Source organism: Alternaria rosae (assembly GCF_020736505.1).
Source record: "Alternaria rosae strain MPI-PUGE-AT-0040 chromosome Unknown BKA58scaffold_4, whole genome shotgun sequence".
NCBI lineage: Eukaryota > Fungi > Ascomycota > Dothideomycetes > Pleosporales > Pleosporaceae > Alternaria > Alternaria rosae.
This window is the reverse complement of record NW_025763573.1, coordinates 2,412,091-2,439,724: the sequence shown is the minus strand read 5'-3', so window position 1 is coordinate 2,439,724 and position 27,634 is coordinate 2,412,091. Positions and strand designations below refer to the sequence as shown.

The 27,634-nt window shown below is 53.2% G+C and overlaps 12 protein-coding genes across 12 annotated transcripts; 6 read left to right on the top strand and 6 right to left on the bottom strand.

Moving 5' to 3' along the window:
• The first annotated feature begins 538 nt into the window (after nt 1-538).
• Nucleotides 539-5,560, top strand: BKA58DRAFT_160185 (uncharacterized protein). Its single transcript, XM_046164943.1, has 3 exons — nt 539-3,372; nt 3,421-5,153; nt 5,203-5,560. The coding sequence occupies exons 1-3, from the start codon at nt 672-674 to the stop codon at nt 5,509-5,511; spliced, it is 4,743 nt and encodes a 1,580-aa protein (XP_046026652.1). The 5' UTR covers nt 539-671; the 3' UTR covers nt 5,512-5,560.
• Nucleotides 5,561-6,185: 625 nt separating this feature from the next.
• On the bottom strand, nt 6,186-7,000 carry BKA58DRAFT_160086 (uncharacterized protein). Its single transcript, XM_046164941.1, has one exon. It carries the CDS (start codon nt 6,875-6,877, stop codon nt 6,467-6,469), a length of 411 nt encoding a protein of 136 aa, XP_046026651.1. The 5' UTR covers nt 6,878-7,000; the 3' UTR covers nt 6,186-6,466.
• Nucleotides 7,001-8,003: 1,003 nt separating this feature from the next.
• BKA58DRAFT_401216 (caspase domain-containing protein) lies at nt 8,004-9,600 on the top strand (the record flags this gene model as incomplete). Its single annotated transcript, XM_046171652.1, has 6 exons — nt 8,004-8,131; nt 8,181-8,274; nt 8,334-8,796; nt 8,850-9,288; nt 9,351-9,520; nt 9,575-9,600. The coding sequence occupies 6 exons, from the start codon at nt 8,004-8,006 to the stop codon at nt 9,598-9,600; spliced, it is 1,320 nt and encodes a 439-aa protein (XP_046026650.1).
• A 219-nt stretch (nt 9,601-9,819) lies between these two features.
• On the bottom strand, nt 9,820-11,243 carry BKA58DRAFT_160115 (ammecr1 family protein). The gene has a single exon (XM_046164942.1). It carries the CDS (start codon nt 10,914-10,916, stop codon nt 10,038-10,040), a length of 879 nt encoding a protein of 292 aa, XP_046026649.1. The 5' UTR covers nt 10,917-11,243; the 3' UTR covers nt 9,820-10,037.
• A 698-nt stretch (nt 11,244-11,941) lies between these two features.
• Nucleotides 11,942-12,367, bottom strand: BKA58DRAFT_439145 (ribosomal L29e protein family-domain-containing protein; the record flags this gene model as incomplete). Its single annotated transcript, XM_046173651.1, has 4 exons — nt 11,942-11,977; nt 12,036-12,138; nt 12,253-12,304; nt 12,361-12,367. 4 exons carry the CDS (start codon nt 12,365-12,367, stop codon nt 11,942-11,944), a joined length of 198 nt encoding a protein of 65 aa, XP_046026648.1.
• A 938-nt stretch (nt 12,368-13,305) lies between these two features.
• BKA58DRAFT_159934 (major facilitator superfamily domain-containing protein) lies at nt 13,306-15,460 on the top strand. Its single transcript, XM_046164939.1, has 7 exons — nt 13,306-13,778; nt 13,828-14,007; nt 14,055-14,138; nt 14,203-14,315; nt 14,362-14,414; nt 14,469-14,704; nt 14,782-15,460. Exons 1-7 carry the CDS (start codon nt 13,595-13,597, stop codon nt 15,399-15,401), a joined length of 1,470 nt encoding a protein of 489 aa, XP_046026647.1. The 5' UTR covers nt 13,306-13,594; the 3' UTR covers nt 15,402-15,460.
• A 455-nt stretch (nt 15,461-15,915) lies between these two features.
• BKA58DRAFT_282286 (uncharacterized protein) lies at nt 15,916-16,632 on the bottom strand (the record flags this gene model as incomplete). Its single annotated transcript, XM_046166834.1, has 1 exon — nt 15,916-16,632. A coding segment is annotated over one exon (717 nt), but the record flags the coding sequence as incomplete, so codon positions are not given.
• A 606-nt stretch (nt 16,633-17,238) lies between these two features.
• On the top strand, nt 17,239-19,389 carry BKA58DRAFT_159936 (vacuolar fusion protein mon1). The gene is made up of 2 exons (XM_046164940.1): nt 17,239-18,122; nt 18,175-19,389. Exons 1-2 carry the CDS (start codon nt 17,429-17,431, stop codon nt 19,110-19,112), a joined length of 1,632 nt encoding a protein of 543 aa, XP_046026645.1. The 5' UTR covers nt 17,239-17,428; the 3' UTR covers nt 19,113-19,389.
• On the top strand, nt 19,181-20,124 carry BKA58DRAFT_383400 (trafficking protein Mon1-domain-containing protein). The gene has a single exon (XM_046170180.1). It carries the CDS (start codon nt 19,667-19,669, stop codon nt 20,045-20,047), a length of 381 nt encoding a protein of 126 aa, XP_046026644.1. The 5' UTR covers nt 19,181-19,666; the 3' UTR covers nt 20,048-20,124.
• On the bottom strand, nt 20,115-21,646 carry BKA58DRAFT_159914 (uncharacterized protein). The gene is made up of 2 exons (XM_046164938.1): nt 21,465-21,646; nt 20,115-21,417 (listed from the first exon to the last, which is right to left on the bottom strand). The coding sequence occupies exons 1-2, from the start codon at nt 21,493-21,495 to the stop codon at nt 20,183-20,185; spliced, it is 1,266 nt and encodes a 421-aa protein (XP_046026643.1). The 5' UTR covers nt 21,496-21,646; the 3' UTR covers nt 20,115-20,182.
• A 693-nt stretch (nt 21,647-22,339) lies between these two features.
• Nucleotides 22,340-22,942, bottom strand: BKA58DRAFT_456689 (uncharacterized protein; the record flags this gene model as incomplete). Its single annotated transcript, XM_046174607.1, has 2 exons — nt 22,479-22,942; nt 22,340-22,428 (listed from the first exon to the last, which is right to left on the bottom strand). Exons 1-2 carry the CDS (start codon nt 22,726-22,728, stop codon nt 22,340-22,342), a joined length of 339 nt encoding a protein of 112 aa, XP_046026642.1. The 5' UTR covers nt 22,729-22,942.
• Nucleotides 22,943-23,380: 438 nt separating this feature from the next.
• Nucleotides 23,381-25,302, top strand: BKA58DRAFT_159911 (protein-tyrosine phosphatase-like protein). Its single transcript, XM_046164937.1, has one exon. It carries the CDS (start codon nt 23,621-23,623, stop codon nt 25,010-25,012), a length of 1,392 nt encoding a protein of 463 aa, XP_046026641.1. The 5' UTR covers nt 23,381-23,620; the 3' UTR covers nt 25,013-25,302.
• Nucleotides 25,303-27,634: the final 2,332 nt, after the last annotated feature.

Genomic DNA, 27,634 nt, shown 5'->3' with positions numbered 1-27,634 from the left:
AAGACACTTTGACTCGTAGTCGCGACCGTGTTGGATGCTTCGGTCGTGGGCGTGCAGGGGTGCCACGACAAAGTTTGGGATCTGCTGCACCGGCATCTCAAAAGTTGCTAGCTGCCCTTCTCCTGCATTGGGGCCAGCGGCCAGCACAACGTTTCTCTGCCCCGAACGCGTCTTGCGACCGCGACGGCGTCTGTTGCCCTCCCTCCTGCCCTCTCTGTCCTCAGATCATTACCTGGGGACTGAGGCTTGCTCCCCCATCTGGTGGAGATCCGCACGTAGTGCTCGCGCGTGGCTCCTCTTGGCCTCGTCCTGCAACACGACCACCATTGTCGGTTTGGAACCCCTGAAGCCCCGCAACCCTCTCGTAAACTGAGTTTAGACCGACCGTCGCCTGCGCGTGTCATGCGAAAGCGACTGCGAGACGCCTTACCTCACCCCTAGCATCGTTCTGCCGGCCGCCGCTGGCTTCCCAGGCTGAGGAACGGCGCGCCCAAGCAGCATCGCGCCATTGACCACCTCCGTCACCTGTCCGTGCCGTCTGCAGTCACGGCACGCTGCTCAATTGCTCCTGCATAGCCCTCAGCGACCTGTCTGGGCTTTCCGGAGAATGCTCCTGCGCCCCAGTGTGGGAAGGTACTCGACGCTCACTCTCACACACAGCGCACATCACCATGGCGGATTACTCACAGCAGGATGGCCGTCCCTCCACGCCCACCGGCTCCTCGAGGACTTTCCGACCCAACGGGTCTATGCGAGCCCTCAACACCAACCCGCCCAAGCAGGAGACCTTCTTCGACGATGCCACGCCTGTAGACCGGTTCAACGACAACTCCAAGCACGATCCGCTCCGCGACTCGCACGATCTCTCCTTTGCCGAGGGGGGTAACGTGAGGGACTCTGTCGTCGACAACATGCTGCTCTCGCTCGATCAATTCTCCACGGGCAACCTGTTCGGCAGCTCAGGGCCCCAATACAACAACTACGCAGAAGACGACTTCTTCCTCAGAGACAACTCGTACCGACCGCCCGGCGCCCGCCATCGCGGCCACACCTACGCCTCGTCACGCTCCTCCGACTATGACCTCAACCCCGACGAGCACTCTCGATACACAGTCCACCACTCGCGCGCACGACGAAGCAACAGCAGCAACAACATCGGTTCGCCCATTCACAGGAAGGGAAGCACGCGGGACATATACACGGGCAGGCAGGGTACCGGCCAGTATGGCCAGCTCCCACAGGCGGGCCATCTGAGAGGCGGCAACAAGAAGGGCAGCATGGGCAGCGGCTCCTCGAGCATGGACTTTGGCCAGTCTGGCATTTTGGGCAACCAGCGTCTAGGGTTTGGAAAGCGCTCGGCGAGCTTCGATCATAGCAATGCAAGCGACCGGGGCAGAGTCTCCCCCCTCAGAGTTGAATCTGTCTTGGACCGCGGAAGGGTTGCCTATCAAAACTATCCCGATGAATACGATGCCGCTCCCGAGCCCACCATCCCGGCTGGCCCTCGAAGGGTCCAGGAACCACCGCAATCTCCCCTCGCTCTACCTCCCCAACCAGCCTTCGCCGTACCACAAGGACCGAGGCCTGGCCGCAGAGGCAGCGTGCGTTCCAACACAAGCTACAGAACGCTGCGCAAGAACAAGAGCCAGCCAGGACCCAGCATGAGAGCCCAGGCGCAGGAGTTTGTCAACGCCAGCACCTTGCGGGAGTTGCCTCCTGTGCCATCATGGCATGACCCAACCGCGCCCTCACCATCTGTGGCCGCGAGAAGTCCCCTGTTCCCTGTGCAAACCCCAGCAGCGCCCAAGCCTGGCTTTTTCCGACGCGTCTTTGGCGGAGGCTCCTCCAAATCCCAATCACCACTCCCAACCCCCACAGGCCCACCCACGTTGTCGCAAGAGGCTTCAACACCAGTCTCCACCAAGCCACAAACGGCCGATGTCAACTCTATGTACTCTGCCGCACGACCCCGCACGACCCCGAATAATAGCAGTCACATTGCTACGCAGCTAAAATCATTGCCAAAAGCCCCTCAGACTGCCAATTCTTCGCACGGGGATGTCCAAGCATTGCAGCCCCCAACGTTGGGCAAAAAGCCGTCATCGTTCTTCCGCCGTCGGAAGAAGTCGATATCCGAAAACACAAAACCTCCAGTTGCCGCTCTCGAAATTACTCAACCAAACAGGCCAGTCCTTCCGCCCCAGCCTAGCCCCGGAGTTAGTAGTTTGCGCCAAGTGATGAACCCTTACTTGAACGATGCAGGGCGCACCGTTGAGAGGTCCGTCGACGCACGAGATGAGCAGTCGGGCGATGCTTCCACGAATGGATTCTCACCAAACTATAAACTACACAAGGACGCAACAGTCCGCACGATCAAGCCGACTTCGCGTGGGGATGATCAGACACCGCCTGCTTCACGAGGAGAGAAGCTGAAGGCTTCTGAGACGAACAATACGGGCAGTCCGAAATTGAAGCTTAAGTTGAAGCATGCAAAATCTGCTGCCCAAAATCAGCAAGAAGACACTTTCCTTGCGGATAGCAGTGGCAATGAGGACCGCAGTGGCCGTGCAACACCAACGGGTGAATACAGTGGTACCGAAGAAGCGCGGAGGCCAAGCACAGGACCCACTCCCTCGTCACTCAGGCAATCTGATGCAAAAAGCAATCGCAAGCCATCTGGCGATCACCGGGCTGAGCTTCTGTCACCTTTCAACAACTCAACCTCTAGGAGTGGGTCAGTGTCACAGTCTGCTTCGGAGGTCGAAGACGAAGGTTGGGTCATCACCGAATCAACCGACAAGGTTCATCTTACCAACAGCAAGAGCCCGGCCGCGAAACGTGTGTGGCTCGATACTACTCTGCCAGACACGCTTGGCGACACTTCTGACGATCTAAAGCTACCCTTGGAAGGCGCGCGATCGTCTCAGCAGTCCCTCGACAAGGTTTCGCCAGACGCCAACACTCCAACCTCACCTAATGACGTTTTCCACTCTGCTACGAGCCTGCCTATCGTGCAAGTTGAAAGCCGCGAATCCGACAGCATGCCTGCTATTGTCGAGGACCGATCGATGCACAGCGAGCCTACTGATGCTGAGCGCGAACGCGCTTTCCAGATCTACAGCGGTGATGATTCCTCCAGTCTGAAGGCTCAAGCAGCTGCCCTGCTGGGCGATGTCACCTTGTCCAGCACACGCATGCGCAAGGCCTTCATGGACCTCTTTGACTGGACAGGCATGAATATCCTCGCCGCTATGCGTGACCTTTGTGGGAAGATTATCCTCAAGGCCGAGACGCAGCAGGTTGATCGCATTCTCATGAGTCTTTCAGAGCGCTGGTGTGAATGCAACAGCAGTCATGGCTTCAAGGCAGTCGGTAGGTGTTCACTGTGCTGAGACAATATAGTAAGCTAATCCACTACAGATGTTGTGCATACGATTTGCTATTCCATCCTGCTCCTCAACACAGACCTTCACTTGGCCGACATTGAGTCGAGAATGACACGCAGCCAGTTCGTCCGCAACACACTCCCGACCGTCACTCGCGTATGTCAAGATTCGGTCAAGGCTGCAGGAGAGGAGACACTGAAGCCGCAACACGCCCACTTCCGAAGACCCTCTCTCCCGTGGAACGATAAATCAGAACCCAACTCTCCGGGCGCCGAAGCCACCACATTTCCAGCGGACGAGGAAGAGCCTGTGGAGGCTAGGAAAACCCGCAGCCGTCTCTCGATTCGCCCTCCTGCTAGGAGTGGCTCAGAGGGTCTGCTCTCCTTTGACTCTGCCGTGTCAGAGTCCAACACCCTCGTCAACTCACCATACAATGGCCCCATGCGGGGATGGGAGTTTCAGATCGAAACTGTGCTCAAAGAGTTCTACGATTCTATCCGCAAGCAACGCTTGCCTCTCCACGGATCTTCTGAACCTGTTGTCCATCACCAGCCTTCATCCAACAATCTTTCCGTTAGCAACATGCTACGCCGCACTCCCAGTGTGTTGAGCAAAGCGCCTTCGGACAATACCAGTTACCGTGGTCGGTCACAGAACGACTTCCGAAACGTGGGCAGTCGTTGGGCCTCTAAGAACCGCTCAAAGCAAAGATTGTATCCTTCGTCTACTGTAGCATCAAGTAGGACCAGCTTGGACGACGGCTCAGTGTGGAGCCCTGCCGGGTCCAGCTCTTGGAGTCGCTACTCTTACGGCAAGACGGGCACATCAATGTCGGTCGACTCTCTTGGCTCGCACTTTGCAACTGGCGACTACCAACAGGCCATCGGCTTCGCCAATGCTCTCAGTCAAGCTATCATTCGGGAGGAAGGTATGACTATCGCTAGCGACGAAGAATTCTCCCGCGTCGCCCCACTGTTGGAAGACGAGACACTCGAGCTTGTGGGAGCACCCTGGGCCAAGGAAGGCATTCTCAAGCACAAGCGACACCTTGATTCAGTGGATAGGAAAGCAAAGGATCGAGCATGGAACGAGTGCTTCGCTGTGGTTGAAAAGGGTTGCATGCGCTTGTTCTCCTTCAGCATGAACTCCAAGTCGGTTCGACAGAAGAGCAAACTGCGGCCGTCCGTGGGCGGTGTTGTAGGAGGCGGTAACTGGATGGACAACGCGGAAGCCCTGGACAGTTTCCCACTCCGACAGACAATTGCCAGCGCTCTACCTCCCCCAGGATACTCGAAGACAAGGCCTCACGTTTTCGCGCTGTCGCTGCCTACAGGTGCTGTTCATCTCTTCCAGGTCGGCACACCGGACATTTGCCGAGAGTTCGTGTGCACCGTCAACTACTGGTCGGCTCGTCTCTCGAAAGAGCCTCTAATGGGTGGAGTCAGCAGCATGGAGTATGGTTGGGGCGAGAACGTCATCAACCCAGCTCTGATCCGACAGGACAGCGCACCATCGGTACAAGGCCACATGCCCCGTCCCAGTGTCACAAGCTCCCTTCGTAGTTCGATGGACCATGCCACTGGCACGCCCAAGGCTAGACTTCCCGGTGACAAGGTGACCCTATCTGACTGGAGCCCACCGGCGTCCAGCATGATGGCTAGTACCCTGATGGAAGTGGACCAGCTCAGGGCCCTTACCGACTATGTCAAGAACATTGAGAACGAGCTCTCGCACCACAACGAACTGAGAGCGCCGTTACTCATTGCCGTAAGACTTACCTCCAGACTATACATGAACGTCACTAACATATTCTTAGTTCTCCCCTCGCCACCCTAACGCACAAAAGGCTATGGCCAACTGGGAGCGCAAGTCGCAGTACCTCCTTCGCGAGATTGTCAAGTTCCGCACCTATATCGACACTCTGGCAACTGCGCAAGCGCAGAAGCAAAAGATCTATGCCGAGCGCGAAGCTCGTGAACAGCAAGAGCTTGAGGACGCAGAGAAGCAGGCAGAAGCCAGTGCGAAGACCACTGAAGATGATGGTGCGATTCAAGCTTCCGAGCCTGCTCCATCCAAGACCATGCCCAACCCTGCTCTACCAGCAGCTTTTCTTTTACATCCATGATCGCAGTTTTTTTTTATTTTGGCGTACACTGACGATTGATTTCTTTGTCACGAATAGTTACCCCCTTAAAGCGCACGATACGGCGTTTGCGTCTGCTTCATTCGTCGAAACCGATCCTGAGACAGCGTCCGCACTCGGTGGCTTGACGCACTGTTATACCTATTGTAATCTGTACGAACTGTTCATGTTTGGCGTCTCTAGCAATTTCGTCGGTTACTTTCTTTCTCATCCCTTCTTCTTTCAAACGAATACGTACGACCACCCCAAGAGTCATTTGAATCGGACTGCACTCTGTACGATTATATTCGCATTTAGTCATTATCAAGCTCGGGAAGATTGATGATCTATATGGTTACTTTGGGACGGAGCTCGCTCTTCATTATTTCATCCTTAGACTGGGCGGAAGAGCACGATGAAGAAGCAATTGGTCAAACATTATACCCCATGTTCTCGAATAGCATACTTTGAACACTATCTTCTCATGATATTCTTGACATCACCGCGCGCATCTATTCTTGGTGCATCGCCATGTCGTGCATGAAAGCTGGGAGAAGACGCACACTTCGTTCATCGCACAGCTTGCATGAGCATGCCGTTACATCACCTTCAGCTACCCTGTCACCGCAGCCTTGAACTACTCATAGGGCTAAGATAGCTCGACTTACCACAGCCTACCAGACAATGTAACCCCATAGCCACCGTCACGACATCTATGATGCCGTTCGAAGAAGCCCATTGCGCCCACTTCTCACGACCACTGCAGCCAGAAACGCCAGCGCGCAGTGAAACAACAGCAGCGTTGCGCCTAACGCATACACCGGTCCTCTTCCCCTTCCAATCATCGTGGATCGCGGACCAGTTACAGTCGGCCCTCAGTGTTGGCCTGCAGTGCTCTGCGCAAGCCACAGGAAGGGCTAGACTCTCTTAGCACCAGCCTCTAGAAGCAGCGGCGCTTTCATGTAAGGACTGAATTGGACGGAAGGATGCCAGAAAGGTTTCTTGCAGATGCGTAAAGTGCATCAAGGTGGGATCGCGTAGAGGGGTATGGGTCGGATCGGGAAGCGCTGAAGGTAGGATAGCAGGTATGTAGCCAAGTGATCTCGTACACCCTTCGCGTTGCACGCCGCATTCGGCAGGGTGCATGATGCCGTGTTTTTGATCTGGCCAGGGACGGTACAGGGCTGAAAAAAAAAAGACTTGGATGAATACGGGATGGGAAAGGGCCGTTTGATTTCAGAGCGGGTTGATGGTCTGGTCTTGATGGATGGGGTCTACGTTTAATAGGAAAGCTTGTTGTAATCATGACTGTCAACATTGATTGGAACTGAAAAAGCAAAAGCAACAGCACATAAACTACCGAAAGCATAGCAAACTCTCTCTCCAAAGCACACGCTGTAGAACAGCGTTAGACCAGCCCAGCTCCGAGGAAACAGATCTGCGCCTAGTTGGACCCCGGTCCTGGGGATCGTCGGTGTTGCCGTCTCGCGTACGAGACCGGACGAGCTAACTAGCCTTGTACCTCGCCGGCATCGTGGCATCCCACACGCCCCCATGTCACACATTGCGGAAAGTAGACGGGAAGAAGACGGACAGATTGAGCATGCCGGGCGGCTAGACGAATGAGAGGGCAGAAGCGACGGGAGATGCGGCACTGGGGTCTCGTCTTGCATAGGAGGAGACACGTAGGTAGTTGTGGAAATGAAGCGGATGAAATGTCTTGGAAGAGGCAGGTAGCGTGTGTTTACCCAATTGATGTAGCAAACGTAGGATGGACCATGACGGATAAGCGTCTACGTTGTAATCGCCGTTGCACAGTGTCCCTAGCGCATGAGTAGCTCGAGCTGCGGACGCAATGCCGAAAGACGATGCATGTACACAGTAGACTGCTACAGTAGGTTTGCATAGCGGCATGCAAGTCGCATCGTGGATCACGAGGAAACATGGGCACAAACCATACGCCATGCGCCCTCGACCCGCCATCCAGACTCTCTTCACAGGCGTTTCCGTTTTTCTTTCATCTCCGTAACGGCCCATTCCTATGGTGTACACCCCTGAATTGACTCGATTTGCTATTTCTCCAAGGGATCGTCGCTCGTCTTGCCTGTTCTCGTGGTTTGCTCTTCTAGATTCAGACGTCTGGACTGTGAGGTAAGAGAGTTGGCCCACGAGTTTCGGAGCTCAGTACCCATAGCTTTGTCAGAGCTCAGCCCTAGCCATCCTTGCCAGACCCCGCGCTACTACCACATCCCTCGACGTTACCGACGCACCGTCAGCCGCACTCTATAACGGGACCGACTACAGCTTTCTTCGTGCACCCTACGACGTTTTATTCCTTCATCTCGACACTTGCGTCACAATTCCTATTTGAAGCAGTGAAGAGCGCGCCCGCAGACGGGTATCTGGGCATCATCATTTACGGCTATTCGGCATCTCTGCCAGTACGCGCGGACACTTGAGGAAACCTCGACAGCAATCGCACATCGCAACTCGACATGTCCTACTATCCTGGCCAGCAATACCACGGTGGCGGTGGCTACGGCGCGCCGCCGCCGCCCCAGAACAACTACGGTGCTCCACCTCCCCAAGGATACCCGCCTCCGCAGCAAAACTACGGTGCTCCGTGAGTAGACAATGACGTGCAAAGCTTGACCGATGCTGACGAACGTCAGACCCCCACAGCAATACGGATACCAGAGCCCGCAACCACCCTACAACAACTACGGCCAACCTACGCCGCCGCCTCAACAGTATGGATACAACCAGGTATGCACATGGCATGCTAAAAAGCAACCGCTCGCTGAATCCATGGCTGACATGCGTAGGGCCCGCCACCACAGCAGTACGGCAACTATGGACCGCCACCTCCGCAACAACCACAACAGCCTCCTCGTCCAGGCATGATGCCCACAGCTGGCAGCAACCAATGGACACATGGAAACCACAACGCTCCCCCGCCACCACCATCCGGCGCACAGAACTTCGGTCACGGCGCACCCAATGGCTACTCGTTCCAATACTCAGCGTGTAACGGTCGGCGGAAAGCGCTGCTTATTGGTATCAACTACTTCGGCCAACGAGGTCAACTTCGTGGTTGCATCAATGATGTGAAGAACATGAGCACGTACTTGAACGAGTTCTTTGGTTATAAGAGGGAGGACATGGTCACTTTGACCGACGACCAGCAAAATCCCATGAGCCAGCCGACCAAGGCGAATATTCTACGAGCGATGCACTGGCTGGTCAAGGACGCAAGACCGAACGACTCGTTGTTCTTCCACTACTCAGGTGCGTCTTCCGCTCTACACAAGCACACTGTCAGACATACTAACTAAACCCAGGGCATGGTGGCCAGACCAAAGACCTCGACGGAGACGAAGACGATGGCTACGACGAAGTAGTCTACCCAGTTGATTTCCGTACCGCCGGCCACATTGTCGATGACGAGATGCACCGTATCATGGTTGCGCCCCTCCAGCCCGGTGTGCGATTAACCGCCATTTTCGATTCCTGCCACTCTGGTTCCGCCCTCGATCTGCCTTACATCTATTCCACCCAGGGTGTGCTCAAGGAACCCAACCTGGCGAAGGAGGCTGGCCAGGGTCTACTGGGTATCGTGTCGAGTTACGCACGCGGCGATATCGGCAGCATGATTGGCGGCGCCACCAGTCTGTTTAAGAAGGCAATCAGTGGTGATGAAGTGTACAAGAAGAACCTGCGAACAAAGACTAGCCCTGCCGACGTGATCATGTGGAGTGGATCCAAGGACACACAGACCTCGTAAGTTTTGCACCATCCAGCTCTAACTCAACAAGGACAATACTGATCTGGATGAACAACAGGGCCGACGCAAGTATTGGGGGTGAAGCTACCGGAGCCATGTCTTGGGCCTTCATTTCTTCGCTGCGCAAGAACCCAAATCAGAGCTATGTACAACTGCTCAACAGTATTCGTGATGAGCTAGAGGGGAAATATGCCCAGAAACCTCAGCTGAGCTGCAGTCACCCGTTGAGTAAGCCTTTTCTCTACCTTTTGATCAGCACAAACGGAACACTAACATGAGTAGATACGGACCTGTTGTACGTTATGTAAACGTGTGATCGTGAAAAGAAAGCGAACTGTAAGATGGACTGGGCTAGGGTTCGGTATTTGCATACAAGGACCTTTGGGGTAAACGAATGGATGATACCATGACACATCCATCCTTGGATAAGGAAAGCGTGGTTGCTACCAAAATGGATGATTGATGATTGTGTATACAAGTTCTTCTGTATATACTTGGGCACGTGACACGACGGCGGCGTTTCAATCAGTACTTGCTGCAGTCATATGCGACTCCGGCTGTGGTAAAAGAAGTCGTTATTCATTATCAAGGGGTATCGAACTTTCTTGTCTATCGAGTCCGTCGATGTATATCCCTACTGTAGCGCCATCGCTATCCATTATCATCGTTAATCATGATGCATCCCTTCATCCGTAGCTTTCTATAGCTCTAATCACAAAGAGCCAAAATAGTTCACTCTTCACATCTAAACATCCGCAATCTCCTCGTCAACCCAATCCCTCCAACTCCTCCACTCGCCCCACCCCAACGCTACCTTCTTGCCCTGGTACCTCGTGACCTTCAACGCGACCTTGTTCCAATCCGCCTTCTTACCACCCCACCCCGCCTTCCGCATCAAACTAACCAGCGCCTCTTCCTTGGTCCATCCCTGTTCGCTCGCCACATCAGGCAGATACGTACTGCCGTATCGCCTGCCCTTTTCCTGGAAGCTAATCCGCAAGCCATGTGTGCCAATTTCCCAATCCATAGCATCGTCCACGGGCTCAAAGTCTGTGAGGAGCGTGACTGCGCATGCTAGGGTAGGTAGTTCGCTTGTGCTAATGGGCGAGAAACGCGTATCGTCGAATGCGGCAGTGAGCGCGTAGGATGAGAGTCCCGTGGTGAGGGGCTGGGCTGCAAAGGTTCCGATACAGCCTCGAAGTCGCTTGTCGCCGGAGCGCGAAACCGTGTTCCATGTTACGAACAAGGGATGCTCTTCTGCCTCTTCCTCCTTATCGACCAGGTTTGTAGAGCTGCTGCTCTGGCTTGTGATACTACTTGGTGTCTCGCTGCTTAGACCGCTGGGCGTCGAATTCGCGCTTTGCCGGCTTGACGAACTTGCGGACGAGGGCGGGGAGGCGAGGATACGCGATATCGCGGCGGGTCTGTGGGAGCCATCTACCTGTGCGGCGGCCTGATCTGCTTCTTCCGCTTCGGTCTCGTCTTCGAGCTCAGAGGTTGTAGTAGGCTCGGTGTTGTACTTTACCCAGAGGTGTTCGACTTGAGCGAGTGTTAGGGCAGGGCGCTTCTCGAGGCTTGCGACGAGAGTTTCGAAGCAGAACGCGCAGTGCGCTTGGGTAGCCATGGTGGGATGGTGGGGGCGGTGACGTTCGACCGGAGCGAATGGGTGGGGGTCGAGATGCGTAGGCTGAGTTGAAGAGGACTGGAAGGTAAAGAAACTGGATGACGGAGAAGAAAGGGTTGGGAACACAAGAGTTTCGCAATAGAAGACGGGTAGATATGACGGATGAATCCGGGGTGTAGGGCTGCTAGCTAATCGGGCTACGACAGGGTTGCAGCAACGTCAGGAACGGGAACGCCTCGGCTGACTTACCTCCGCGGAGAGATGTGACAGCGTCAAGGGGCGTTTTGTCAATGTCTGGTGACTATGGGCACCCTCGCATCAGCTCAGGAAGGTTAGCGTGGTGAGAGACTTGAGCGTCGCGGTCGCAGAGTATGAGGGAAGGATGGAGGTGGTGAGGTGCCAGTGACGGCCCGCCCGTTCTTCAAGATGTATGTCTAGGGAGCGTAATCTGAGTAAAAAGGTAGGCACAATCTGGATAGGATAATGTCATTGATTGGAATACATATGGATGTATGCTATCTTGTAATGTACTGACTGCACAAACTCTCTCGAAGATGCACCGAAAGTCCCAAGGTACTGATTCAACAGCTGGTATGTAACCCCATCTTCATGCACACGTACCTTACGGGGTAAAAGGTCGTGTGTTTGGTAATGATGGGGGTGCTTGTTCTTGCCACGATAGATTTTCCTTCAGCAGGTCGAGCATGGAAGAGCTCTGTTGCTGTACACACTAATGGCTGGGTTGAGGTTTGCACCTCGTTGATGTCTCCGACTTACCTGGACTCGTTGCGAACGGTCGAACAGCCTAACACATCACTTGGACAGTCGCGCGCTGGTGGAACCGACCTGACTTTTCGACTTGTTTCATTGCCGCATTTCATGCCTGCAGTAGGCGTGAAGCCGCGTGCTCCAATCCCTTGAGTTCGAAGCTGTCATAGAAAGTCCGAATGCCATTGACGCCGACCAGATGTCTCATAAAGGAATCGAAAACCGCCATCGTCGCTCGCTCGTGATCGTATCGTCCTTTATGCCGAGTCGCGCTTGCCCTCCTTGACCTCCTTCTGTGTGTGTTTGTTAGCGGGCCGTGTTCCCGTGGGCAGAGGGAGTGTCGGTACGCACCAGAGCGCGCATAGTGCCGTGAAGAGCATGCCTGTGGTTCCTCCTGAACTTGGGGTCGGTTCCCTTGAGCGAGGGGTAACGGTGGGTCTTGGGCTTCTTGATACTGTGTTGCCATTGCATCAGCTTTTGTTCTCATCTAGGAATCCATATTCTCTCGCATTGTAGATGCTTCATTTGCGGGATAATGGCGCGTGCGATGGATAAGGGTGGTGCGTACCCGTTACGGTGGTTCTTCTTGGACTGGTTGTGCTGGGACGAGTTCTTGGATTCTGCGCAGCTCCGTTAGTATTCTGGCCATGTAAGGGGTGAAATTCCGTGAACGTACTGGCCATGGCGACGGTTGTGGATGTCGATTTGGCTGTGTGGTATTGTCGAAGAGCTGATGTCGGGGAACGAATTTGCTCTGCCCAGGTGTGGTGCAGCTCGTAAGCGAGCGGGATTTCGCGCTAGTGGTAGCGTGATGAGGCTTGTGCACCTGCCTGCGGGCCATCACCAACATGTCTTCGGTCCTCCTAGGTAATATTCGAAAATTAATCACAAGATCCTAGAAAGTAGCTTGCAGTATTCATACTCGATTAAATGATGCATTCTCGTCGCATTGCTTGATGATACTACTTTCGTACGCACAACGGAGTTCATGACCAGCATCCTGGAATCACCTTATACAAGTAGGGGACTGAACAGTTGCGCTGCAGTCTACATGGGTACAAAACTGAATGTTAACAAGATTTCAAGGCGATGTAGACTTCGAATGTGTTGAATTTTAACACGTGTTTCGTCTTTTCCCCAAGTTCGGTGGGATGATGTCGATATCTGCCGAGCTTGCATACACACTTTCTAGACCTCCGGTCGTGCTCGCGTTTTTAAGTTTCAATTTCAACTCTATCTTCACCGAATGGCGTCACTGTCACTTGGCACCGCCCTTATTTCTGACTACTTCATTGCGATCCGTCATTACAAGTACCCTTCGACATCGCTAATGTTCACTTGGAAAGGATGGCCTGTCGTCTAGAGCGATGTACTCACTAGAAATAGGCATTGATTGCGAAAGTGCTCTCTTCACGGCAGTTTTGGTATCGCATAATTAGTTTCAACCCGCATTTTAGTATGTCTCGAAGTTTCAGGAAAGAGCAGTACATGGTTACTGAGCATAGAAAGCGGCCTTGTCATATCGCACCTTCGCACCCGAGGTCTACACTTTGTCGCTACCTTGCTTTTTACCCAGCCTCACCTAGCTGCCAACGTCTCAAGTCATGTAAAGCTAGTCACTACTCTCCGAAGCCGTCCCATATTCTTTGTCGATCAGCGGAAGACGTGCGGCACTATTCCACTACCTGGCATGCTTCCCCGGAACGCGGAACCGTGACCGTCCACCGGGTGTGCACGCCAGCGAATGACGATATCGATTAATTGGCTACTGTTAATCACGCCTCATCCACCCTTACTGATGTAAGAAATAGGCTGCAGCTTCGGGGCGACTACATCCCAGAAATCGCCGTGCTCTATATATCCTGTTGCCCAGACTCCGATTAGGCGTGCTCTTCACTCTAAAAACCACCATGGAGAATCCGGCAATGAAATCATCAAGTTTGCCAGATGACAAGACCGTGGTACTCAACGATACGTATGGAACTCATATCGATCCATACGCTGAGAAGAAGCTCCTTCGTAAATGCGACCTTCGTGTTCTTCCGCCTCTCTTTGTCCTGTTTCTCCTAGCCTTTTTGGACCGTGTCAACATTGGTACGTTGCTACCACTCTGGTAGCGTGTTTACGAGCTAACAGGACACAGGCAATGCAAAGATCCAAGGGTTAACTGAGGACTTGAACATGACAGGCCCGCTGGCCTATCGTTACAACCTCGCGTTGTCCATATTTTTCGTCCCTTACGTCCTCTTCGAGGTGCCATCAAATATCATCCTGAAAAAGATGAAACCTTCGACATGGCTCAGTCTGATCATGGTACTCTGGGGTAATTCGCACGCATCAACGTGCACATGCCATGCTAACGAACTTCAGGCCTTTCGACAGTCGGAATGGGGCTCATCACCAACTTCGGAGGCCTGTTAGCTATGCGTCTTCTATTAGGTCTTTTCGAAGCTGGTCAGTTTTGTCCATGTACGAGTTGTATGTGCAACATTTACTGACTTTATGAACCCCCATTCAGGTTTGTTTCCCGGATGTCTGTACCTGATCTCGATGTATTACAAGCGTTACGAGCTTCAGTGGCGCATCACCCTCTTCTTCAGTGCGAGCATCATCGCTGGAGCATTCGGTGGCGTAAGTATACATATGTCAGTCAATAGCTCGTACTAACCTCTCGTAGCTCCTTGCATTCGCTATCGCCAAGATGGACGGCATCGCCGGCTACGGAGGATGGTAAGCACGCATCATTGGAACTGCACATAGGACAAACTCTAACGAAAGGTATAGGCGCTGGATCTTCATCATCGAGGGTGCCGTCACCGTTGCGTTCGGCGTCATTATGTACTTCTGGATACCTGGCTGGCCCGAGAAAGCAGGGTTTTTAGACATGGAAGAGAAAACCCTTCTCCTAGCACGACTCAACGCCGACACAGGCGATGCCGTCATGGACAGATTGGACAAGAACGCTGCGAAGAGGATTTTTTTGGACCCAAAGATCTATCTGGGGACTCTTGCTTACTTTGGTGTGTATCCTCAGTGCTACTCCATCTTACATCATTCACATTGGAACACGTGCTGACCATACGCTTCCACGTGTTAGGGGTCGTCAATACCGGCACCGCTGGTTCCATCTTCACTCCAACTATCGTCAAAGGACTCGGTTACACATCTTCCGCCGCCCAAGTACGCTCGATACCTATATTCATCGTAGCAACCGTCGCAGCCGTCGCAGCAGCCTGGCTAAGCGACCGCATGCGCCATCGCTATTGGTTTTGCATGTTCGGTCTCGTTGTCGCGTCAATTGGCTACATCATGCTTCTCGCCCAAGAGAACCTCCCAGCTGGCGTGAAGTACTTTGCCCTCTTTCTCGTTACACCTGGCGGTTTCATCACTCAGCCCATCGTGCTCGCCTGGATGTCCAATCTTGTGTCTGGACACTACAAGCGCTCTGTTAGCTCTGCCATGCAAGTTGGATTCGGTAACCTGGGAGGTGTCGTGGCGAGTAACATCTTTCTCGAGAGCGAACTGCCAGGTTTTCGGACGGGATACGGGACAAGCCTGGGTTTGTTATGGATTTGTGCTGCGGCTTGCACAGGGCTACTCTTCTTGGTCAAATGGGAGAACGCGAAGAGGGAAAGGGGCGAAAGGGATGGGAGGTTGCAAGAGGTGGATGCCGATAACTTGGGTGACGATCATCCGATGTTCAGGCTTACGTCTTGAGGCAAGGATGCGGGATGTCTTGTGAGACGAAAGCGCAAAGTTAAACAGCACACTCTGGTAGTAGTTCAAAATAGACGTTTGACACTTCAATTAGACGCTGACTACCTGATGTGTATTGAGGTTCCCTCTCGGTATATTCGTGGGGTGCATGATAAGAGTAATGATAGTAGCATTCCGCACATGTTCCAGAGGTTATACCTGATACCCAAAACGTGTGTTATAGTATCTGCCAGTCTTTCTCAGTTTCCATAGGACTCATAGCTGCATCGGTCCAATCATCTTCAGATCCACTCTCGTCTTCGGTGTCAGATTTGAAAACTGGAGAAGAACAGGACGTCTTTCTCGCCTCTCCATCACTCCTCATTTCATGTTCTGTTGTGTCGAGTCCGTCGGACGAATCTTCCTGAGCCTCGTCCTGCTCATCCGGGCTATCCTTCCCATTGTCATCGCCTATGATTTGATTGCTGAATGAGCGCGTATTTTTCGTGCTTGGCGGTGTAGTCATAGCCTCGAAGAATGCTCTAGCATTGCTGTATTCTCTTGTCTGACCACTCCACAAAATACACCCGACTACGATCTTTACATCATCTCTGTGTAGAAGGATACTGAACTCGCTCGCCGCACCCCAGAGGCTCATCTCATCGTCCCATATGTTGAGACACAGTGTCTTGAATCCGGTCAAGTGCTCCAGAATGTAATTGGCTAGCTCGGCAAATGCTCTTTGGGTAGCCTGTGCTGAACAGTCTTCTTCGTAGGGTTGCACGAGAAGAGATAGACTTGTAACATGTTGGCGAGCAGACGGACCGATGCTTTCTAACCATTTTTGAGTCGCAAACGCTTGATATCGTCCGCGCGGACACGGGCCTGTTAGGAAAAGGAAGTTTCGGCGTTCGTATACTGTCAGCTCGGCATCTTCATGGACTTGGTTGCGGCGCTCCTTTTCTTCTTTTGTTGCCGGTCGCAACATGTTGACTGGTCCATGGGCGGATTGGAGCACCCATAGCTCTTCTTTTCTCGTTCTGAAGCGGACTTTGGGGCCGACGCATTTGCTTCGAGTGTAGATGTGGCCCGGCTCTCTGCCGTCTTGCGAGGGGAGATCGGGTCTGGGACAGCGACAAATGTCGATTTGTGTTTGTCCGGCAAAGGTGGTATTGCTGGGGTTCTCGAGATGAGGCCAATCCAGAGTATAGTTGATGGTCGTTACGTTGTCCGTCGTTGAGAGGTATGGCATCGGTTGATTCGGACTTCGATACATAGCACCGGCGCCGGTGTGGACTATTGAGGAAATCTGCTTGCAAAAGTGAGGTCCGACGGCTTTGACCAGATTGAGAACTCTTTCGCTGTAATACACCGTACTGCCCAGGCCAAGGTGAAGCACAGGCGCGTGATCTCTACTTCGGCTCACTTTGTTACTTTTTCGTCAAGTCGCCCAAACACGAGGCTGATAATAGGTCATCGTGCATACCGCTACTCTCACTACGCCTGAGATACCAACCACTCTTTGTGGGAGACCTATGAAATACCGGATGAGGAAATGCTGCACGCCTGGTTAAGCTAAGAATAGTATGCTGTGTTGGCACAGCTGAGTACGAGACGAGGCGAAGATGCGTCAGCGCTCGATGCGCGTGACGAGGAGTCAAGATGGAAGTTGTGAAGTCTTGGTGTCGTCGGTGAAGTAACTGTGAATTTAGCGGAGGGTAGGTAGGTGAGACGGGCAGATGTGAGCTATTTGTGGGGTCCGATGAGCAGCGCGCACCAGTGTGAGGTGTCAGTATGCTAGGAATAGGATACCTGCACGCATGTCATGCCCATGTCTTTGCAGAAGCGCGGCAGTCAGACGAAGCGCGAGTCGATCATGCAGTCGTGCAGCGTCGATGATAGCGCAGCCACGTCATTGGCCCATGCGTGACGGATTGCCTGGATAAACGTCACGATCACGGAGCTTCGCGACATGCACGCCTCTGTTGACGCGCCATGTCATAGCAAACACCAGCCCGCTGTCTAGATGACCCCCGACCGCTATCTTGATGGCCGAGACTGGGAATGCTGAGCCCCAGACGCCGATCTCTGAGGGTCCCAGCTCGCCCACAACACCCACGCAGAAGAGCAGCAATGCTTCGGCCAAGTCGATTACTGGGGAGCCGATTGAGCAGCAGGACTTTGCCAATCCGACCCTCAGCATAATACGGAACTTCTCGCGTAGCACGTCTGCAAGCTCGGTGGCGACCAAAGAAGAGACGCCTCCACCGTTGCCACCCCGACCCGCCCTCGGTTTACTCTCACGACCCTCGACATCGCATTCTACGGCGCCTGGGAGACCACAGCTCCTCTCCAAAGCCACCACACAGCTGTCTGTAGCGCGGATACAAGCCTTCGCTATCGACGCGAAGGATGAGTCGCCAACGTCCTCGGGACCCAAGACACGCGACGTCTTGGGCGTAAGCCTAGGCGCCCATAACCTCAGCGATGCCGACGATGGTGCGAGTATACGCAGCTATGCGCCGACAATAGAGGCGGCAGGGTATCAGGAGAGTCTCCTGGGCGAAGTCATGGGCCAGGCAGAGAAGTCGGAGCAAGAGGAGTCGCTGCTCAGGACGCTGGGTCACAAGTTCGTCGATGCTGAAGCGCAAAGCATGTTCCCGCCGGACCCATACTTTGAGGAGGCTTTTCGACGCGAGTTCGACGAGGTCGACGAGATGGCCATGGACGGGTCGAATGAAGGTCAGAAACGCGGCATGTACCTAGAGGTAGCCCTCGCTGATGTAGTCAATAGAAGCCGTTATGCACCAGTGGCGCGCAAAACTGAAGCATTTCCTCATCCTCTCGAGTGCCGGCAAGCCCATCTACAGCCGACATGGCGACGACCAGCTCATCACAAACTACATTGGTGTCGTTCAGACCATCATATCCTTTTACCAGTCCACCAACGATATATTGAGAGGTTTCACGGCAGGAGACGTACGCTTTGTCGTCATGTCCAAGGGCCCGCTCAACCTGGTAGCCATTACGCGCTTACCAGAGAGCGACTCCCAGCTTCGATCACAGCTGGAGGCACTCTATATGCAGATCCTATCCACTCTCACCCTCCCTAGTATGGAGCGCATGTTTGCTGCGCGTGCGAACTATGATCTTCGCAGGCCGCTGCAGGGAACAGAGACCCTGCTATCAGCGCTCGCAGATGGCTTCACCAGAGGCTCACCATCGACACTGCTCTCCGCTCTCGAGTGCCTCAAGCTCCGCAAGTCCCACCGCACCACCATCAACAACACACTCTTGAAGACCCGTTCCGAGAACCTCCTTTACGGTCTTCTCGTCGCATCCGGGAAGCTTGTGTCCGTCGTCCGGCCCAAGAAGCACAGTCTACACCCTGGTGACCTCCACTTGATCTTCAACATGCTCTTCGAAGCCGGTAGCGTCAAGGCTGGAGGTGGAGAAAACTGGATCCCACTATGTTTACCAGGGTTCAACAACACCGGCTACTTGTACATGTACGTAAGCTTCCTCAATCTCGAACATCCAACGGAGCAGATGCAAGAGCGGCCTCGCACGAGCGATGGTGCCGACGACGAGGTCGCAGTCCTCTTGATCAGTGCGGAGAAGGAAAGCTTCTTCGAGCTTAGACGTATGAGGGATGATTTAGTCGAGGTAAGCTCACTTGATTTCTTTACATTCCACTGCAAAGTCTCCCTAATCCCCGGTGGACCGGGATGATACGTGAGGACGCGCGGAATGCTAGTCAAGTGGCCTCTCTTTCCCGCCCCAGGACGTTGTCCCGTGCCTTAAGATTGATGCGTCAAACGATGTGGGCTCGAACGGGCTCGGAGGCGAAATTCGCTCATTCTCGGTGTTCTCCCATGGGTTCTCATGGGTTTATTGCCGGTAAGCGCGAATTGTATACCCGTACGAGGCCCACGGGGCAACTTTGCGATTCGGCTTCGGACGTCAGCAACTCCGATGCTCCTAGCCCACCCTCCCCGTCGGATTCCACATCCCCTTCCCTTTGCCCCGGTCACCGCGTCCTTTCGGTCCTTTGGCAGTCCCGTTTGTCTGGTTCCAATATGGCCGGGATTGTTTGAGAAGAGAGCAATGCATTCGATACATGTTTCGTAGGCTAACGGGTGTTTCCGCAGAACTTGCAACGCAATGGATCCATCGAGGCTATACGCACAGCTGTGCAGCAAGGCCGTCCCACTTGTACAGACATTGTGCCCGGAAGTCCGCTGAGGCACTTTCTATACAAGTCGAGGGGTAACGTGCAGTTTACCATGCCGAGCTATACACCTTACTTCGAGGGTGATCTGGAGAAGAGACGGTCCGTATCCCCACCCTTTGCACGTGATCTCGCAATCAACCGCTCCACATGTGTTCCAAGAAGGCTTACTGACACTACCGTCTCCTCTAGATTGATCGACCTGTACAATAAACTTCACAGTAATCTGCACAACAAGCCGTCCACGCTTAAGGTGCATCATGAAACCAATACGACGTGTATAGCGTTAGCGTGGAGTACACCGCTGTTTGAGCTTTATGCTGTTGCGCCGGCAAATACGTCGAGAGCAGCGCTCGCGCAGAGTGCGAACAAGGTCATTCAGTGGGTGCGGCGAGAAGAGGAGAGAGTCTTCATCATCGGAGGTGCTGTATTCTAAGAAGTCAAGCATGCAAGGCACTGCAGTCGGTAGAGCTTATATACCAATCAAAGCAAGGCAAGGGAAATAAAAGCATATCATAAACATTGTTGTCGTGACCATCATCTCAGACACCATGCGGCGGTCTATCTCCAATTAAGCCTTTGGCAGATAACCAGCTCCCCTCATCTGCTCAAACACGTCTCTCAAACTTGCCCACGTATCTCTGTATCCAGACCAGCCAAACTCCCTTGCCTTACTCATGCTAATCACCAGATCGAAATTGCGTCCCAGTGCGAACCCCGTGAAAGCCCAAGTCGCCTTATCAAAAGTCGCTTTGTCCAAACCTTCGCGCTCGGCAAGATGTTCCCACGCAGCCTTGACATCGTCACGTTGCGACCACTTGACCAAATCGACATGCTGCTCCACAACGTTCTTCTCGAGTGCCGGTGTGCCTTGAACCCCAATCTCATCTGCAATAACGCTGATGGGAGGCTGAGGCGCCATATCCATAGCACTAGACATATCGTCTTTGCCGACAACTTTTCTGACGAGGCTAGATCCCACACCACCACTTGCATACGCATCTTTGAACTGATCGGGCTTGACGCTTCCGCCGAAATACTTAACAACCTTGGGCCAGAGATTCTGCCAACTCTCCACATCGCCGTTGACGACGTTAAAAGCCTGGTTCGCAGCGCGTGGCTCCAGGGCGGCCCAGGCACAGAACTCGGCATGCAGCTTGGAAGACGTGAAGGAGTCAAATTTGGTGTAAAAGGCGGGTGAGCCAGGGAACGTGAGGCCTTCGTTTCCGGAGAGCTCTTTGGATACGAGAGTGTAGAGAGCGATGGCGGAGGACAGGTTCATGAAGTTTCCCATAGCGAAGCCGATGACGTCGTTGGGGTAGGTGGCTACCCACTCTTTATTGTGTTTGGTACAGAAATCGTGCAGTATGTTTTGCTGGTTGTAGTAGAAGTTTGGGGGCCATTTCGATGTGTCGGTTAACCAGGGAAGGTCTTCAGTCATGGGTTGTTTGGGCATGCCTAGGTGCACGCCGTATTGCTTGCAACCGCATACTAGGATGATTCTTTTGACTTCTGAGACTGCGCCAGTCTTTTCGAGCGCAGAGAGGAAGTTGGAGAGCATGCGGCCATTGACTTCCCAGGCGTCTTCTTCTTTGTCTTGGGCTAGGTAGGCGGCGAAGAAGATGTATTCGCCGCGCACGTTCTTGAGATCGTTGGCCATTTCATCGAGAGAAGACTGTAAGTCGATGTGGTTATGAATGACATTATCGGCATAGTCTTCCTTCTTGCTGCGCGAGAGGGCGTGGATCGTAGGCCATTGTTGGCGATGTTGGCTAAGTTCAGAGACAATCTCACGGCCAAGGATGCCTGGGTCGTATAAGCATGGGTTTGAATGAAGTGATTTTGATACATACCAGTGGCTCCAGTGACTATTGCAGAAGGCATTTTGTAGTGCAGGAATTGTATGAATGGTTTGTTGTGCAAATAGACGCTGGAGGATGAAGTCGTGGTTTAAGAAGCAGCGTTGTGATTCATGCATGACGTAAGAATGCATTCATGAGGAGGTATGTCACAACCGGACATCATAGGTCCATATCCACTTGGCAAGATGTAAATCTGAGGTGGCAATGCGTTCACGGCTATCACATCCGAAGAACTGTATCGATGCAGTAATGCATGGATCACAGATGTCTGCCATAATTGCAGCACCCAATTATAGAGCAGTGTCTTCGTAACCGATTTGCACACTAGAGTCGAGTGAGAACGCGTGGTATTGTAGAGAAAGAGCTACGAATAGCCCTGGCGTCCATGGCTTCTAAAGAACAGGTGGTGGTAGCAGATGTAGAACATATGGATCCAATATTGCACCGAATCGAGAATGGAAGATTGGCATGTTCGTGCCTCAACCACCGTGTGAAAGTGGCCTCTGTCTCGTCCCGTCTTTTGATGAAGCTCGTAGTCCGATTTGCCAAGCTAGGACAGGGTGAACCCAGCATGGCCTGGTAGGGACGTGTAGTGAAGAACATGAGGTGCCCAGTATAAACGAATACCTTTCGAAGCGGCAATTCCAACAGATGAATATCTAGCTCGATTTGTTTCCTATCCCTAGAAGACGCATAATCGTTCGGTTGTTTCGTAGATGGTGCCTGTCGCAGGATGTTTGACCGTTGTACATCCATCTCATACCGAATCAGATGCCGGGTGTCTCGTGTCGCGGGAAATGCGATGTATTCGTAATGCGTTTCGTGTAGAGTGAGGGGAGTGGAGCAGGCGTGGTTCGAAGGCGTTCTCACTTGGGAGGGCGCTTTTGCCATGTGAGTTCGCGGAACTGGTGCTTCACTTCATCTCTGAAGTGGTCGAGGGATGATGGCCCGGTCCCTGAAGGAAGTCAGTACTTGATTGTCTAGCGGGTGTTCATCAAGACATACTGCCTCCGCCGTTCTTCTGCTCAAAGTCGGGCAGCCTGTTGATCTTGCGATAGGCCTTCTGGACGGCTCGGTTGAATGCCGGAGAGCGGATGAGCTTCAAAGCGTCAGTTGCGAGCGCGGCATGGAAATATGGAAAGATTGTCGACGTGCCTTTGCGACGGCCCAAGCCTTGCCCAGCTGTCAGCTTGATGTCTCTGTTTGGGTGGAGAAGGTCACAAACCTCGAAGAGTGCGAACCAGGGAGCACCCATGGTTTGTTCAATCAAGCATTCACAAGCGCGGGTAGCTGCTACTGCAAGACAGCAGATGCGTGCAGGCGTTGCGTTGGGGGAGGGGTGGTGGCAACGGTGGATGAGCGATGGATCATGGAGAAGCCTCGGAATGGCGAGCGGAACCAACTAGAGACAACCGGGACTGGCCCTGCCTGCACCTGTGACGCGACCGCGCCTGACGTTTGATGTGGACCCTCGCTTCAGTGATTGTTTCTTCTGTTGACGTACAAATGTTTGGATCCTGAATATCTTCCATCATCATCTTCTTCTTCGTGGCTATATTCTCCCCCCATCGCTGAGATAGATATCGGCCGCCTTGTCAGCCTGCTCGAAGACGCCCCGACCTGTCTGCGCACCCCCGCCAGCTGCTCCACTCGCGTACAGCCCCTCATCTAGAACACGCCTCGCTGGAACCTGGTTCTTGGGCACTGCGCGCCGTTGGCTGGATAACCATACAGTCGCCTCCCTCTGGCTACAACAGCCTCGGAGTCGCCTTGGACATCAGCTTGTCAACGTCCCGCGGTCGGCCACTGCACAACTGCTCTTCGGCCCCCAGCGTATTGCTATACGCTCCTCCATCGCTAAACATCAATCTGGCAAGGCCCGGGACCCCCACGAGTCGCACACGTGTCAGTGGAGGCATATCATCTGCGGCACTCCACTATCAAGCCCGTTATTCCTTTCTTGGACGCGCCACGCCTGCGCCTAACCGCCTCCCGTCACCATCCCCTCGTCAAACTTTCTTGCTCCTCCACTGCCAGGACCCGAATCGCTCCCGGAATCCCAGGACAACTTCTTCAAGCTGCATAAACTCCGCGCCCTCCGGCGCAAGGCGAAGCTCAAGGGCGTCCTCATCAGGACCGACCCAGCCATGGCTCAAGCCGACGATGCCATCTCTCCTACCTCGTCCAAGCGCTCCCGTAGCAAGGACAGCACGCGATCAATCACCACCTCTTCTCTCAACACACCAGCCGCCAACACTCCTTCTGTGAGCACGAATAGTCTCGTCATCTCCACTGCGCCCGTCATAAGCGAAGCAAACGGCGAAGATGCAATTCCGTATCCCGCTTTCCTGAAGCAGACCAAGGACATAAATACCAAATGGAATCGCTTGGAGATGGCGCAAATGGAGCGCCTAAGGGACACGGCGCAAGGGACTGGTTCGGACGAACCCGACAAGTGGGCAAGGTGCTTTGGGGAAGACTATGCCATCCGCAACCGTTACATCAACGTCGACCCATACCAGTCCAACAGAGTGCATCTTGACGTACCAGAGGGCCACTTCGACTACATCAATGCCTCTCCAATACTGCTCGAGACCACCAAATCTGGGACGGAGCTCAAGTACATTGCCACCCAAGGACCCAAAGCCGACAGCTGGTCGCATATCTGGCGCATGATATGGAAGGAGAATCAGTCGCCCGCAGTCATAGTCATGCTGACCCAGACCCACGAAGCGAACCGAGAGAAATGCTACCCTTACTACCCGCAATCGCCGTCGAGTCCAGATATGCGCATCAACGAGCACGACGAATTCGAAGACGGCTTCGTACACAACCTTCACTTGGCGTCGTACACAATTGACGAAGAGGCTCGGACGCAAGTGAGGGAGATCGACATGACAACAGATGACGGCAGCGAGTCGAGGAAGATCTGGCATCTGCTCTTCGCTGGCTGGCCGGACTTCTCGGTGCCAGAGGGCGACGATCGCGCTGGCATGCTGAAGCTGGTGGACATATCGCGATCCAAGAACACAGACAACTCGACCAACCCACGCATCGTTCACTGCAGCGCAGGCATCGGTCGCAGCGGCACCTTCATTGCGCTCGACTGGCTTATGCAGGAGCTTGACGAGGGTGCCTTGGACGATGTACCAGAGGACGAGGACCCTGTACTGAGAGTTGTGGAGATGCTCCGAGATCAGCGAGCTGGCATGGTTCAGTCAAAGATACAGTTCCAGTTCATATACGATGTGATGCGCGAGCGATGGCGCGAACGATGGATCTCTGAACATCCAGACGAAGCAAGCCGGCTCGGCCTCGCAAGCGCTGCGCCCACATCCGATAGCGAACAACCCGCCCTCAAGCGCCAAAAGTCGTTACACAATAGCGAAGCCGCCAATGAAAGCCTTACGCTGCTGCCATCACGACCGGCGAGTTCGCGTGGTGCGTCCAGCTCGCCAGCGCCAGATGCAGAGGCACGCGCACAGCTGGAAGCCGAGCTTCAGGATGCGGACATGGAGTATGAGAAGGGCAAGACATAGTCGTTTCTGCACTTACTGAAGCCTTCACGCCAACCACGCAGGAAGGCGACACCATGGACTCCGCTTCGTCCAACCGTGCAGTCTTATTATACATTCGCGAATACTGTTCCACCTCCACCTTCTCTTCGTCGCACATCTTCCGAAATCACGTTGCCGGGTTCGCGTCTTCTGTTGGAGGAAGTTTGTGGCCGTTACCACGTTGTTTTGATCATGATGGGTGTTACTTCGGCCTTGGTTGTTGGCTTTATGTTTGTGTACTGGGATACAGCAGATAGAGTTTAATTGTGCGTCCTGTTTTTAGCTCAGAAAGCATAGCGTTGCGAATACCCCTCGGATTGGGTCGGTTTGGTTTTCGGTCACGGCGGCGGTAAGCAAAGCACAGCGAAAGCAGCATCGTCTGCGATCGTGCGCTTTATTGGTAATTTAGACTATCCTTCTTCGCTGTTCATCTCGATCCCGTCTTTCGTCCTTGTTGTCAATACGCTCATCTTTGCATTGTTCCTCGTGTTATCGCGAAACACACTACGGCCGTACCTTTAGGGCTTATTTGCGCTCAACGTTGCTCCGCTTCCCGTGCAGTTCTAGACTCTAATATAAGCTTTTGGCAACGGGTTTACTAAACACGACATGTTTGCCCCAGAACTCAGTCTGTATACCAAGACACCTAAGATCCCTGGATTTTCGCAGTCTTTACTTTGTTTTTACTAATGGAGAAAGCGTTTCTTCCCCGCATTCTGACTGGGTATGTACTTGCCCAGCACCACTCACAGATAGATGAGGCTATGTGAGAAAGGGAAATATGCCTGGTATCTTGGCTCCTCGGCTTTCTGGTCGAGAGAAGCTGTATCTGTCTGCCTTGTACATTGAATTGCACGCTGTCATGAAACGTGACCAAGCCCTCGCGAATACCTCACGTCCACTAATCTCAAGGACCACCGCGTCGTTTAAGCTGACCAAGGTAGCTACAGCTGCCTGGCCAGCTAAGTCACTCATCTCATGTACTTACTTGCATACTACTAAGCAGCCACAATAGTCTTGTTTCGCAACTCCAGCCCCGTTATCAATCCGACACAGCTGCTTCGACTTGAAACAAAATGTCGCACCTTGCGGACGTATCATTAAGCCACACCACCGGAGACTTTTGCAAGAGTGATGGGACCTGGACCCGAGGTTGTCATCGGTCTTCGCTTATCGTGAGTGGGGTTGGTTGATTGGTATGTTGTTTTAAGGGTGGATGTACACGATCGGTGTAAGCTTACTTGAGCATGCCTTGGCCATTTCTTCTTCCTTTTCTTAGGTAGAGGTGGCAATCAGGGAAGAGGAGTTTGATATGATTGTTTGAGAAGCTTTGTGCTCAAAGACTTTGTTTCAATACAGTATTGTGATGGTGGTCATCGTCACCAATCGGCCCCAGAATTTGTATCTGGCGAGCAAATGACGAATTTGTGATAATGATCAAAGTAAAACAGCACTCGAAGTATGACGGAATCATCTTGCTGCTCTCCATTCTTTGGCTATTGGCTGGGCGGTGCAATGAGAATCTGATTACCACCTACTGCGTAGTTACACTCGCATCATGACCCGAGCAAAGTTCATCGCCGTTACTCAACGTCTGCAATACCCCGATCGGCGTAAACGCCGCGATTACGCGACGGATGTCCGCCATTAACACCGCCTACCTGACTTGCATCTTACTTCAGCAGCAAAACAAACTTCTGACTGCGTTTTGTCGGACCCAGGTTGTTGGGATGAATTGGAGGTGTACTACTTGTGCGGAAATTTCGTCCGAGAACATGTATCATCCTCCCACCGTACAGTTCTGCTCCCATTGACGGGTTGGGGGAAGGGTTTCCGTAGCGGTGAGCTCATTTGTTTATCTGTGACGTTTTCTTGAAAGTGCGATGCGATGCATAAACAGTTGTGATTACCTCGTAGGTGCACGTCGCCGACTGAAAGTCGTTGGTGATGCGAAGATCCCGAGGTCTGCTACAGATCCGCAGGAGATGGTAATACTGCGCATTACTCGAGTGCGGTGCTGGAAACCGCAAATGATGATCGACCCCTGCGAAAAGGTGATGTCTGGGCATGTGGTGCGCAAAAACAGCGACAGATCGATTATTGGAATGATTTGCCGTGCTGTCTGTGAAGATTGACCAGATGACGTGCCGAATTATCAGGTACAAGGCCGATACGTATCGGACTGTGCCAATGATCCACATTTTGACGAGTCGTTCCGTCTCCATTCACCCCTGCAGTTGCGCGGTATCAAGGAATTTGACTCCACGGACGCAAACTTCAATACTCAGCCGCACCCGCACGTCGATGTTCTACGATAGCCGTTTTTTCCATATTTCCCAAGTACTGACCGTTGATTCGTCGTGGCCAAGATGTCCGATCCAGAGTTTAGAGCATTGCGGGGCATCTCTTGCTTGGCTCCGCAACACTGAGAAGGACGAACATGGGTACAAATAGGGTAATGGAGCCCTGCTGTCATTACCCAAAAACACCAAGTGCGGCTGTAACCGAGCCCGTTTTCGGTCTGTCTTGAGAACACGGTGACGTCGTCGAAAATCCTGCTTGTGCAGAACTTCCATTTGCCGCTTGCTGTTTGTGTTACGAGGA

Excerpts from the sequence above, each read along its gene's own strand:
- BKA58DRAFT_160185 (XM_046164943.1), top strand. The coding sequence starts at position 672 with ATGGCGGATTACTCACAGCAGGATGGCCGTCCCTCCACGCCCACCGGC. Across the intron at positions 3,373-3,420 it reads TCATGGCTTCAAGGCAGTCG|ATGTTGTGCATACGATTTGC; the intron begins GTAGGTGTTCAC and ends AATCCACTACAG. Across the intron at positions 5,154-5,202 it reads GAGCGCCGTTACTCATTGCC|TTCTCCCCTCGCCACCCTAA; the intron begins GTAAGACTTACC and ends ACATATTCTTAG.
- BKA58DRAFT_160086 (XM_046164941.1), bottom strand. The coding sequence starts at position 6,877 with ATGCTTTCGGTAGTTTATGTGCTGTTGCTTTTGCTTTTTCAGTTCCAA.
- BKA58DRAFT_160115 (XM_046164942.1), bottom strand. The coding sequence starts at position 10,916 with ATGGCTACCCAAGCGCACTGCGCGTTCTGCTTCGAAACTCTCGTCGCA.
- BKA58DRAFT_159934 (XM_046164939.1), top strand. The coding sequence starts at position 13,595 with ATGGAGAATCCGGCAATGAAATCATCAAGTTTGCCAGATGACAAGACC. Across the intron at positions 14,008-14,054 it reads TCTGATCATGGTACTCTGGG|GCCTTTCGACAGTCGGAATG; the intron begins GTAATTCGCACG and ends AACGAACTTCAG. Across the intron at positions 14,705-14,781 it reads GGGGACTCTTGCTTACTTTG|GGGTCGTCAATACCGGCACC; the intron begins GTGTGTATCCTC and ends TCCACGTGTTAG.
- BKA58DRAFT_159936 (XM_046164940.1), top strand. The coding sequence starts at position 17,429 with ATGGCCGAGACTGGGAATGCTGAGCCCCAGACGCCGATCTCTGAGGGT. Across the intron at positions 18,123-18,174 it reads CATGGACGGGTCGAATGAAG|AAGCCGTTATGCACCAGTGG; the intron begins GTCAGAAACGCG and ends TGTAGTCAATAG.
- BKA58DRAFT_383400 (XM_046170180.1), top strand. The coding sequence starts at position 19,667 with ATGCCGAGCTATACACCTTACTTCGAGGGTGATCTGGAGAAGAGACGG.
- BKA58DRAFT_159914 (XM_046164938.1), bottom strand. The coding sequence starts at position 21,495 with ATGCCTTCTGCAATAGTCACTGGAGCCACTG. Across the intron at positions 21,418-21,464 it reads AATAGTCACTGGAGCCACTG|GCATCCTTGGCCGTGAGATT; the intron begins GTATGTATCAAA and ends TATACGACCCAG.
- BKA58DRAFT_159911 (XM_046164937.1), top strand. The coding sequence starts at position 23,621 with ATGGCTCAAGCCGACGATGCCATCTCTCCTACCTCGTCCAAGCGCTCC.